General features: G+C 43.2%; 1 protein-coding gene across 11 annotated transcripts in view; it reads right to left on the bottom strand.

The window, feature by feature from the left end:
- Positions 1 to 11,463, bottom strand: part of CACNA1D (calcium voltage-gated channel subunit alpha1 D) — a 178,111-nt gene extending 166,648 nt beyond the window's left edge. For 9 of the 11 annotated variants that reach the window (XM_064156656.1, XM_064156663.1, XM_064156669.1 and 6 more), the window contains exons 1-3: positions 10,098 to 11,463; positions 7,620 to 7,938; positions 5,156 to 5,261 (exon numbers count right to left, since the gene is read on the bottom strand). In XM_064156656.1, coding sequence (XP_064012726.1) covers positions 5,156 to 5,261; positions 7,620 to 7,938; positions 10,098 to 10,134 — 462 coding nt within the window. In that variant the 5' untranslated portion in view covers positions 10,135 to 11,463. The remainder of the gene's footprint in view (positions 1 to 5,155; positions 5,262 to 7,619; positions 7,939 to 10,097) is intronic. The other 2 variants (XM_064156665.1, XM_064156664.1) reach the window with 1 other exon arrangement.
- Between the last annotated feature and the right edge of the window lie 1,849 nt (positions 11,464 to 13,312).

The following is a 13,312-nucleotide window of genomic DNA, read 5'->3' as shown; positions in this document are numbered from 1 at the left end:
GGTTTGGAACAGACCACAGCGATCATCTACTCCAACCCCTCTGCCATGGGCAGGGACACTTCTCAACTAGACTTCGCTGCTCAAGGTCTCATACAATTTGGCCTTAAACACCTCCAGGGAGGGGGCATCTACAACCACTCCAGGCAACCTATTCCAGAGTCTCACCACCCTCATATTGAAGAGCAACTTAAGATCTCATCTAAACCTACTCTCAGCTTAAAACCATTCCCCCTAGTCCTGCTACTAGCACCCTTATGAAAAGTCCCTCTCCAGCTTTCCTGTAGGCTCCCTTTAGGTACTGGAAGGCAGCTGTAAGGTCTACCCAGACTCTCCTCTGGACTGAACAACATAAAATTCCTGTGCCATATCAGTTCCAATTAAATCAAATATTTTGGAACCACTTTCAAATTAAACTTCATGACATTCTCCCTTAGAAAGAATTAACCTTTAGTACCAGGCTTTAGGTGCTTGGCTAAACACACACAAAACACTGTCATGTCTCTATCATGTTTCCCACATGCAAAACAAAGTATTTTCAGTAGGGTCCAAATTGCTTTGCATCTTTCCTAAGAAGTATGCTTGGGTGACATTATGCCAGCTAGCAGAAACAGAGAAAATATTAGCTAAGAATCCAAAGGTAGGAAAATACCAGAAACATAATGTAAAACATTTACTTAGAATGAATATGTCCTAAGTGAAGGAATAGACAGACCCGGGCCCCAAAGACCCCTGAAGTAGTAAACACAGCAAACACAGTAGATATATGTAAAAGTCTTTCTAAAATATATCACAGAACATTTCACAACAGAAATCTTTAGAATTATTTACTAGACATTAAAATTAGTAACATTCTACAATGTTTTCAGACGAGCTACGTGCACAGGACATCTGAGTGCAAGGTAAAAATCAACAACCTTGTCAATGGATGGATTAATTAGTCATGTGGCCTTAGAACTGAATGAGTCATAGGGTTGTTAATGAGATAAGGAAGCCTGACACCTCTAAGTCAAGAGTTCAGCCGGTTCTTAGAGTACTCGCCTGCTGTGCCCTAGATTGAAGGCACAACCAACAGTTCAGGGACACTGGCTTTACTGTTGCTGAAGATCCACCTAAATCTGCTTAGAGAGGAAATCTTTCCCTGAAAGACAGGACACAAACATTACTTTTCTGTAACAGTGTCCTCCACTATGGCTCTCCCAGTCCTAACTGCCTGAGAGAAAGAAAAGGTGTCCAGGATCATCACCTGGCCTGCTCTGTAATCACCAGCTGGAGAGACCTTATAAAGCAGAACCTCCCTCTCTGAGAGGGCTCTCCACTGAAAATGGTCAACAGAAACAAGACTGAAGAACCCTGGTATCAGTGGCCTAGAGTTTAATTATCCTTTGGTTTCAGTCCTTTACACATTAGGCTCAAGCCCTTTACTCACATGACTTTGCACTTGTCAGTCTGCTGTAATTTATGCACATAAGCAATGTAAAATACACAGGCTGTTGACTTTTCAAGCAGAGGACTGCCACCAGTGGAAACCCTCAGTACCTAGTCAGAAGAGATGCAGCACACTCAAAGCTAACTCAAGCTTTTACAGGCTCTACAGGCATGTACCTTCCTACTGGCCACATTTTCTTAGGAAAAAAAAATAATTAATACATAACAAAAGCTGTCTTGATCATGTCCAGAATCCAGACTTCTATTGTGCCAGTCTGCCTGCACATTGAGAAGAAACCTGATGCTAGTCAGACCAACAGGAAAGTCAGTAGCAGGCAAAGCACAGGAGAACAGAAGACAGTACAGCAGGATGACACAAGAAACACTGAAGTGGGAGAGCAAGATGGAGCAAAGCATGCTGCAAAAGAGGACAAACAGAAGAGTAAACACTGAAGGAAGCCAGAGGGTAAAGACAATAGTTGAGAAAGAAAGAAGGAAGTTAACAAAGACATGAAGAGATATGGCATACCACATATGGGGGGGCTGCAAGGGGAGGGAGAGAAGACAGAAACAGGAGAAAGATATATTCAGGAAACCTGTCCTGCCAGAAAAATGCTTCTTATCAAGCTCAGACAAGAAGCCCTGCCAGAAGAAGAGCTGAAACAAACACAGAAAGATCACCTGAAACTTCTTAAGGCAGATAAACTACATTGAAATATGAATTAGTGAGTTCATGAAGATTCCATCCTAGAATACTCTGCCCCTCTTCTGCTGTAAGAGAAAAATAACTGGTTTGGTTCTATAATAATTTCACCCATTTACCTGCAGAAGAACTGGGCCCACTTATTAAATGATTGATTAGGGGCCAGTTATTAAGTAGAATTCAAGATCAAGCTCAATAACTGGTTTTACAGTTCATTAGTCTGTATTATAGCCTAGACAGTATAGAAAAGCACAAGAGAACCACTTGATGCGAAGCACAGAAAAGATCCTTTCCTCCTGCCTCTCCTGGCACACACCAATGACGCATCAAGGTGTTTTAATGGATCCACTGTGCAAGACGATATCTGAAGTACACCCTCAACTCTCAGAAATACAAAAAGACAAAGCGCCAATCTAAACTTGTCTACTAAGAAGATGAAAAGACAAACAAAAATTATATTGAAAGGGTCTCCTATCCTAAACCATCAGTGATTACCTTTTGCTCAGTCACTAATATCACAATGAAACTTTCTTGCTTCTGTAAATTATTACAGATACCTTGTCTGTCACAGCACGTTGCTACTGGTCACAAAGAAGTGCAATAACCACAAACTCGCACATCCGCAGCCATGAAGGACCAACAGAGAGACATACAAGTGTCCCATCCTTACACTTAGCTTGTAATGTCAACTTTCTATAAAGAAGGGTGTGGAACCTTCTCACAGACATCTCAAGATATTTAGGATTGAAAACTGACTCATGTTCAAGAATAACAGATACTAAACATACTCTGTTTTCAAAAATAGAACCTAAGTAAAATATGCTTATACTTGACACCATCAAGACGCTATCTACCTATTTCTTATAACACATGTTATATTTTGGGTTAATTTGTGCTAAAATTTCTTTTGCCACTACTACTGCAACAAACAATAGACTTCATGTTTGTTAGACACCACGTGTTGAAACATTCATGAGAAAGTAAGAACAGGGCTCACCCAGAGCTCAGCCTGCAGTTAGGTGGTTGACATATGGTCAGTGTTTCACTGGCTCAGTCAAAGACAGACTCAGAAATTTTATCTCAGGTTACTTGGAAATTCCATCATACAGAAGCTGTCTTTTAACATCCCATCACAGGGAGGAATGAAGAGCTGCTCTGCACATACACACTTGGATTGAGGCTGCCATTGCAGACTTCCTGAAGTCACAAAGAATGAACAGTTCAACTGCTCAAATACTCATATGCGCAGTCTCCTCCCTAGCAAGAGTGAAACTGGAGAACTTTCCATTTGTAGCTCCCTCTTCCCAGTGTTCCACTGGTTTTTGCCCTCTGGTGCCATTGCTTCCTCTGTCCACAACTGATTCCAAATTATATATGTTATGTATTCACCAAAAAAAGCCTCATACACATAAATATTTAACTCTTCTGCTTACAAATAAAAATTACATAAAACAAAAGAGCCATCTCAGCCAAGTAAACTTCATACACATATAATCAGGGTGTCCAAGACCCTTTTCTAATTAAAATGGAAAAGAATATTTTACTAAAAAAAATATACATGCCATTTATCTTTGTGCTTAGACAAACCTCACAACATTGAAGAGGTAAAAAGAAAGAAAAAAGGAAACCCATCACGGATTAAAATGTCCATTTCTGCCTAAGTACGAGCACGTTGTAGAAGTAGGTCAGAAATACCAGACGAGAGTCTAACAAAACTAATGCTGAAAACATTTATTTGAAAACGATTAGCCTCTGACACAAGTAACTGCTTTACCCTTTTCATCTAATGCTTTATGAAATTAGTTATTAGCGGATCTCGTGGTGGACTGACAGCTATGGAGATTTGTGCCCTGAATTTCTCAGGGGAATAAAAAAAAAAAAAAAAAGAGAGAGAGAGAGAGGAGAGATAAAGGCTGTTGGTTGGCTAGATGCACAGCTGCATAAATCGTTCTTTACATTGACCTGAATTATTCTGCCCATCGCCAGCATTTTTTCTTGTTCACATTTGCTTAATCTTGATAAGCAAACAAACAAAAATTGTATGTATATAAAATGGGTCACATGCACAGAGTCACCTTTAGGAAAGCAAACAAGCTTTTACACCACAAATTACACAAATACGTCAACAAATAGAAGACCACTGAAATTTTCCAGGTAAATTAATCCAAAATTATCTACTTACTGGTATCCAATTCTTTATTTCGTGAACAAGCACCACATCCCCCCCAAAAACTCACACATAGATTGAGTGCACAGAACCTCTGAACTCCACTATTCCAAGGTGGGGCTTAATATAAACAATTGAATTATTATAATGTAATTCATTATTACCCTTGAGTGTAATAGTTTTTTAAGTTAAGAAGAGGATTAAAACAATTAGTTTTCACTGTTGTTTTCAGGCACAATGCCAGTATACTACTTTCAATGGAAGAAATAACCCTCTACACCCGACTTACTGCAGTGTCATTCCTTTTCTGAGATCACTTAACACCAGGAGTGACTATTTTAAAATTCACATTGATGTTCCTATCATTTAAAAAGGTATTAAAACTTCAGATAATTTCCACCATCCTGTCCTTAAAAACTATCAAAATGTACCACTAAACAGTATCTCTCCAAATTGAAAACAGACTAGACAAGTACACTGAGAAAAGCAGTAAAACTTCAGGACTGAAACCAGTGTCAGAAACTCAGTACCATCTAGTAAATTAATTTCTATCACTTACATTGATCAAATAGAAGGTTTTATACCACAGAAATACATGTATACATGCAGCACGTGATTCATGTAAGTTCCCCTCCAAAGAATTTTACAGCTGACAAATTTCGCTTTATCCACATAAAGGAAGTACACATTAAATACTGAAAAAACCATAAAACTATGTCCACTTTGAAGTATCACTACATATTAATTTTATTTTACTAAAATGGTATATACTTAATACAGTCTCAAATACTAGCATCTAGCCACAACCCTCAAGTTACAAGCACAGAAAATTCATAAAATAAAAGGTCAGGAGTACTCACCAAATTATGATTAGTTGAATTAGAATCATCTTCTGGGAATGGGATGTAAACAGCTAAGGCCACACAGTTGGCAAAAATAGACAGTAGTATAAATATGTCAAATGGTCTGGAAAATCTTGTTAAGGAATTCATCTACTATCAGCTACAAACTTTTAAGTCTACTTCTCCTTTTAGCATCAGCACTTGAAAAGTCTTACTTTGAAGGCAATCTTTGGACTCAGAACTATGACAGACTTCAAACCCTTAAGCTATACCACTGTACTGTTATTATTTTCTGTCATAATGATCTCTCAACATCTTCTTTTTGGAAAAAGAAAACTATTACTGCCTGCCACAAAGCACTTTACATTAAATTCCAGCAATTAATAGAATTACACTCTCTTAAATCAATTTGTAGGTCATCACAGTGTGTAAGGAATACTACCTGATCTGCTCTGTCCTCACATTCTCGTGTAAATATCATTAAAGTTAATACAAATGTGCTTGTCCAATGGAGGAAAATCATCTGGGATCTAATTTTCAGGAGGATGAGAGAAAGATTCCCAACAAATCACAACTGTTCCTAGTATGAGAGCTAGAAAACTCTACAGACACAGGAAAGCTCTGAGCCCCCTTCCCATGCCTGAGCTAGACTCCTGAATAATTTTGTTCTGGCCAGGACAGATGAAAGTTTAGGTGAGCAGACTGGGACATGGAGTATTTTTAATGGATTGGTAGCCACACATACTGAGACTCTACCTGACAACAGCATGAATTCAAGCTGCACTTTTTATGTCATATCTGGATGACATCAGTTGAATCCTAGAGATATTCTTTATCTTCCAGAATGAGGATCACCTCTTAAAATTAAGATCTTTGAAGCCCCCCCCATCAGTTTATCATTAATTTGCCTTTCCTCCAAAGTATTTCATTTTCTTGTAAACACAAACAGGGCCACCCAGATGAGCCTCTTCCCGGCAGTTCACAAAGGGAGTATTTTGAACTTCAGCTATGATTCTTGATATCCTTTTCTCAATTCCATGAGCAACTTCCTACTGCATGGCCATAACAATACCATAAAAGACTGATGGAAGAATATCTTTTTGTCAGCTTAAAATGCTTTTCCTGAAAACAAATTAACAACTCCACACATGCCCCTTCAGACCTGTTAAATTTTGTTTGTTGTCTTACAAAAAGTTTGTTACCTCAAGGAGTGAGTTTACAAAGCCTATCAACAGCTGCTACTGTGTGTACAAAATGGAAGTGGCAACACACACCTTAACACTCAGCATTTTCCAGACTGAAATGGACAAAGGATACCAGCGCAAGACTGACAACCTTGTTTTATGAGGTAGTGCTACTGGGACAAATTCTGCCCTAAGTTATTCCACTTCAGATCCATAGTAATTTCATTTAACTGACCTTAGCCAAGGAGAGACCAATATACCGAAATTAGTTGGACTTCTACCAGTTTAAATGAAAGCAGAACCTTTAATTTGCAATTGAATTATGATCAAAGAATTGAAAAAAAACAACCCTCATAAATGAGTAACAGTTCCTATTGCCAGGTTGGCTGTTATGTTTAGCAAAATGAGTTTTACTTCAGTAATCTGCTTCTCTTTAGCAGCTGTTTCCCATTACAAAGATGTTGCCATGGCTAATAGGCAAACATTTTCCTCCTCATACCTCAACAAAACTGTTTTCTATTTCAAGCCATTTCTTCAGAATTAAATATACCAAATCAACTTGCTATCAGTTCTGTCAGGAATCCACATACTTCCACATCACAAGCACCGCACTAAAGATAAAGTAATTCTTCCCAGCATTCAAGTCATGACTACAGACCAGCATATCTGATCTCCTCTCTACAGATGCATGTGCTTCTAAAGAGGTTTCATGGCAGACATACATTGTAAAAGTTCAGAAGACTTGTAAGCACTTAGAGCAAGCCCTTGGCTTAGTTTAAAAACCTTTCCTACTTCTAGTACTTGGGAAAATAATCTTTTTTAAAAGATTTCTACATCTGACTCATTTGCTCTAATGTCAATACATCAAATTGCAGCATGGAAGGCACAGGTTTGACATTTAGGTCATCTCCCATTTGAGTGCTAGATTCATCCCTGTCCATTCAACCTTTTTTAAAAAGGCAACAAATGCAATACAGAGCTTTGCTGCAATGCAAGGTAATTTTATAACCTCGTGAAGTTCTGAAAATTTTCCCCCACCTCCTTCAAGAAAAAAGGAATAGCTGTGAGCTCCTCTCTGTCTCTGAGATAACTGCTCCTGCAAAATGACATTGTCATTAAGAAAAAGCAATTTAGGCAAAATTAACAACCATCAACATTAACGACAATTACCCATAGGTGTAAGTGAACTAATGCATTAGCTCCAATGCTGTAAGAGATGCTGTAAAACAATCCCATTAAAATAACCAGAAAAGGCAAGGAACAGGTTGTAAAAAAAACCCAAGTGCATGAAAGGATACTTCCATTCTACTAGACTAATGCAGGCTCTTCGTATTGGGTTGTTGAGAGATAAACAGAAAAGGGCACGGGGTGGCCGACTATTAGACGTATTACCCTGTTTTTTGCTCTTGGCATATTGCTGGCGTTTTCTTTGGGACAGAGATCCTACAGGCTGGGCTGTGGTAGTACTCATATTTTGTGCAGCCTTTGCTTGTCTAGCAGCATCGATTGCAGCTTGCCAAGATAGAACAGTTTGCTTGGATGGTGCTGAACTGTTTGACTGAATAGCTGGTCCATCACCAGGGAGAGGAATTCTGGTGCTACTTGCATAGTTCGCCTCTGTGGGACAGAAGAAAAAGAGTTCTTGTTTACAACTTTTTACACTACAATGCATCACTATTTCTGACAAAAAAACCCACAGCTTTAAGACCTCTTGGCAGTGTGATGCTTCCATCACAGACACTACAGAACACAAGTGTATGCATAGATACAAAAGACAACTGCAAAAAAATGCTTGGGAGTCATTACTGTAACTTCAACTTTAGTGCAAGCATCAATACACAAACACTTCACATTTTATTCTTCCGCTTACTATATTCTTTTCTACCTGGATATCATCTTTCTTATCACATGTATCCACTAAAATACAGCTACTCCTTAAGATCAACTTCACAGTACCACTGCATTTACTATTTTCTCACTTTCCTCCTCATTCAGGGAAGAAAAAAAAAAGTAGCTGTTTAAAACGTCATGCATCGTTCCATTAGGAATAACCCACAGTGGGGTAGGAAGAGAAGGAAGTCCTGTAAACACCTTAAATCTTGCCCTGTTCTGCATTCTTTAGAGAAAAATGTGGATGCCTCCCACGAGTGGGAAAAAAATATCTGTTATTGTCTGCTGGCAAACTGGTAGGTTTAAGGCTAAGAATCACAACCCTGGAACCACTGTAAAGGGATGGGGTCTGATTTTGCTTTTTCACAAGGATCTACAAAACAAACTACGTCTTCCACATAACAGTGAAGCCTCCGTTATCCAGATGACAGCTAAGGAGTCAACCACCACCTCCTTGCAAGGACCCTTCCTCGCGAGCTCTCGGACTAGAGCAACAGAGTCTACTCCTACATGCACCTGTAGGAAGGAGAGACTCCTAAGTGCAATTCAAAACTTGAAGATGCCCGAGTGGGGAGAAAAACATGGAGGAACGGCACAAAATACGTTCTGGGAATTAGGACTAGCAAGGCAGGATCTAGCCAGGCAGCAGAGAAAAATCGCTCCCCAGCCATAGCTGCTCGTCAAGCAGCTGAGCCACAAAAAGAACACCCCTCCTCTTCCAGACGGGGGGAACAAACCCGGAGAAAGACGCGAGAGCCGCGAACATGCGTGGATGTGGACGCGCCCGGCCTCCACCGCCGCGTCCCGCCGCGCAGCTCCTGCCCGCGCCGGGGGCGAGGGGCGCGGGATCACTAAGATGGCTCCCGGGATGGCGGCGGGGCACGGGGGGGATCACGCCAGGGCCCGTGCGCGTCGCCCACAGGGGTGGCCGAGCCGGCGCGGGGACCGGGCAGCAGCGCTGTGAGCGCTGGCCAGCGTCGAGAGGGCGACGCATCAACAGCTGGGTGACACGGGGGACATAGCCCCCTCGGCGGCGGGCTGGCAAAGGTGGGGATCATTTCTGCAACACCTCGCCAGAGCACCCTCGCTTACCCCCCCCGCCTTCCCCCCCCCCCCCCCCCCCAAGAAAAAAGCAATGGCACAGCCGTCTCCCCCGCCATCCGCCTGCCCTGTGGGATGCCACGAAACGCGAAATAAACCACCCACCCATTCATCTGTCTATCCATCGTCTTTTTACATCAATACTTGAAAGGGAAACAAAGCCGGGGCGCCTCCGTTCACCGGGGGAGCCCCTGCTCCCCAGCACAGGCAAAAGCACAAACTTGCTGCTAATTGAGAGAGAAATCATTTAAAAACAGTGGCAGCGCCAGAGCCCGCCGGTGGAGAGGATTATCACCAACAGTCCTGAGTCTGGCCCCGTGCTCCCGGCAGCGCAGGGGCTGGGCACATAGCTCTCACCGCGCTATCCTAACCCTCGCTGCCCTCTCGCCCCTGCGCGGGGAAGCCCCCGGGACATCGCATCTCCGCGCAGGTTTATCCACAAATAACAGGGGAACGCAGACCAAGCTGTGTCCTTCTCCCGCGCGGCTAAACTGGTATCAGTGGCCTCGGGGCAATAGACAGACACGCATAAACCCGCTCCTATGTCGGTCACACGCTGCGGCCAGCACCTCATCTTGCCTTCAACTCATTCCCTGTCCTTCTCTGTCCCTCCTCGAACCCAATCGCTTGTATCTTCCCCATCCCAAACCTCTCCTATCCTCAACCCTCTCCCTAATCCCCCCCAATCCCTGACTCCCAAATCCCTCATAAATCCTCCCCCGCCTCCCCTCCCTCCCCACAGTTCCGGGCCCACGGCTGCCCTTGGTGGTCGCCCCGGCTCTTACCTTCAGGGTGCTGCTCCGGCTGCTGCTGCTGGTGCATTGTTCCCACTTTCTCCAGTGTGAGAGGAAAAGAGGAAAAAAACAAACCCAAACCAAAAAAGGGCAGAGAGGCCACCCCACCCCGAGCCAGGTGTGCGCTGCCCGCTGCGCTTCCCGCTACCCGACCCCCATGGTAGTGACTAGCGACGTGCGAGGGGCTGCTCCTCCGCCTCCTCCGGCTGCTGTTGCTGCTTCGCCGCTGCCAAATCCCTCAGAGTTTGGGCCAACATGACACTCACATCCGGGTGACACGGGATCTCTCCATCCCTAGCAACCCGGCTGCCGCCGCCTGTTTCTCAGTCCCCCTCTTGCTGCCGCTGCCTGCTCCTCAGTCCCCCTCCTCCTGCTGCTGCCTGCTCCTCCTCAGTTCCTCTCCCGCTGCCGCCTGCTCCTTGCTCTCCCTCCTCCCGTCGGTGCTCGCCGCCGACACAGGGTTAACTCCCTCGCTGCTGCTGCTGCCGCCGCCGCCGCCACCTGCTGCTGCCGCGTTCCCGCGGCCAGGCCGGGCGGGGGCGCGGAGCCGCTTTCTAATCGCCTGGAGCTCCGGCAGCCGCGAATAGAACTGCTGCTGCCGCCACATTAACCCCTTCGCCGCCACAGAGCAGCTCCCGCCGGCTGTACTCCCACCTCGCACGCCGGGTTCCCTGCCTTTCAGCCTTCCCTAGAGCACCAGTGCCCCACAGCAGCGTCCTTCCTCTGCGCGGGCAGCTGATAGTAGTGGCATTGAGCTCCGCCGCCAGCGGTTTTGCCCTCGGGCCACGCAGCGCCCCGCGGACCCCAGCCCTCCCTCAGCCTTTTCGCCTCTCATCCGACTCGGCAGGTACTTGTTGAAAAGAATGTTCGAGACATCACCGCGATCTGGACGGCTTTCAAATATCCACTCACTCCTGCCACCGTGTCCCTCGCTACTGACAATTCAAGCCCACCAGTCCGGTACGACCTTCCACGTCCCACACCACACCCCACCTCTACGTCTCACCCCGCGGGGTTCACGCTAAGATTTTGCCATCGCCTCCTAGGAAGACTGGGTCGGTTAATCCAGCCCTAAACTCTCCGCTTTCCACGCCAACCTGTTGGAATGCCACCATCCCGACTTCACGCTACCTCTGAGATTGTCAACGTTAACGCAAATAACTTGAGTAAATTTGGCCTTGGGAGGGGAAAAATGGGTGTTACCTTTCACACTGCAGAACGTTCAGCTAGATTTCGCCTTTGTTTCATCGATCTTTATACCTCTCCAGCACCTGTGCGGACACGTGGCTGGAGGGGCCATCAGGTGTGCTGCAAAGGGAAGAACTCAGGACAGCTGCCTGCACTTACTGCCAGGTGGCATTTAAATCACAAAGTAAAATTAAATGGAAGGTAGAATATAGACAGAATTGGTGCTTCAAGATTATTTTTTTCTGCAGTGAATATCTTTCCAATATTTTAAAGAGTATTTTAGGATTTATTTTTTTTTTTTGAGCAAGACACGAGCAAACCTGATGGCTTTGAATCTTTAGCTTTGACAAAGGTGATACTTTGTTAAGAAAACCTTTCAGCAAAACCAGTTCTACTATCCCTTTCTACTATTTCTATTATGCTTTACTGCTTGTTTATTCAAGTCCCTGTCTGGTCTTCTAGACATCCTTAATCTAATCACTAATAAAAAACAACTACATGCAATAATTAGAAGAAGCGCAATAAAAACTTAATGCTGCCAATAATCTCTGGGGAGCTGGTGAAGAATGCCCATCCTCCAGCTTTTTAAGCTCTGTGTCAGATGGAGCCCATCCCTTTTGGTGCTACCTTTGTAACTGAAACGATTTTACAAAAATTAGCCCTACGGTTGGTTTACAGATAAGTCCTTTGAAGAGAGAAAACCCCACTGCCACCTCTTAACCTCAGTTTCTGCACTTCCTTTTCCATAGTCTTCTGACCCAATGGCTGCAGTCCTCAGGCAATCTGGTTTGCTTTAATTGGGAAGGTACCACTCCCACTTGACAGGTTTCTCTCATTGCAGCACATGGTTTTTTTCCCAGATTAAGACTGTCTACTACATACTTAGACGCTTGCCTTAAATGTCCATGAAAGTCACTAGAGCTTCTTTTCCCAACAGTCAGATATTTAGGTGTCAAAAATGTTTGGTACATATTCAGAAGTGTCTAAATCAAGACTAGTTGCCTAACAACCACTGAAGGCACTGGAAGTAGGGACCTATGTGCTCAGCAGGAGTAACTGCCTAGCCTGCTTAGGCACTCTGCAAATGTGAGCTCAGGTATCTAAATCATGTGTTTTAAGTGAGGCTTAGGTTAAGCATGGAGGCACTTTTGAAAAATTAATAACAAATAAGGCCTTAATCTAACATTAAAAAAAGCATTCCCTAAAAAAAAGTTAGCTTCCCTTAACAATGTTTTGATGAAATTCCCTCACTATGGCCTCCCTGACACCTATTTTCTAATTATCAGCCCTTACAACGTACCACACCAACATGTGGTGGAAGCTACCAAATACTCTTCAAAACCAGACTTCATAAACCTCCCAATAAATCCATGAAAGAGAGAGGAAAAACATTCTCACAGCTGGTCCAAGCCTGTAAGCATATAGTTCTTCAAATTTCAACAGTTAACAGGTCCTTTATCGCTAGATCAAATTATCTACTACATTTTCAAAATCAAAATTATAGTTAAAAAAAGAAATGCAAATCCTATTACAAAGTTTTGAGAAAGTATTCAGGAACACTGATGCTATTTAGACAAAAGTGCTAATTACCAAAACCATCAATTCTACTTGAAAGAGGTATTTCCCTTCTTCTTCTCAAAAGGACTCAATTTATTTCACTGAGATTGCTTCACTTTTGTATCCCTTTGATATTAGTTGCTCATTCCTGAATAAAATGGCCAGCATTATATGGATGTTTTAGAATATGTATTATGTACCATAATAAATGATGACCTTTTTAATGGAAACAGCCACTCTTCAGAGAAAAAAGGACATACAGATGTCCTCCTCTATCTAGTCTCTGCTACACCATATTTAGTGTACCACACTAAATAATGATACAACAGAGAACAAATACATTTATTATTAGAAATTTATTGCAGATTTGCAACTAAATTGCCATCATTTCCCCCTCAGTAACGTTTATTGCTTGTCAAGGATTTATTCTCTGTAAGAGAGAGGCAGTCAGAGAAGCAGCC

Source organism: Pogoniulus pusillus, chromosome 16 (genome assembly GCF_015220805.1).
Source record: "Pogoniulus pusillus isolate bPogPus1 chromosome 16, bPogPus1.pri, whole genome shotgun sequence".
Lineage (NCBI taxonomy): Eukaryota > Metazoa > Chordata > Aves > Piciformes > Lybiidae > Pogoniulus > Pogoniulus pusillus.
The sequence above is the reverse complement of the archived record's forward strand: the minus strand, read 5'-3'. Positions and strand labels throughout refer to the sequence as shown.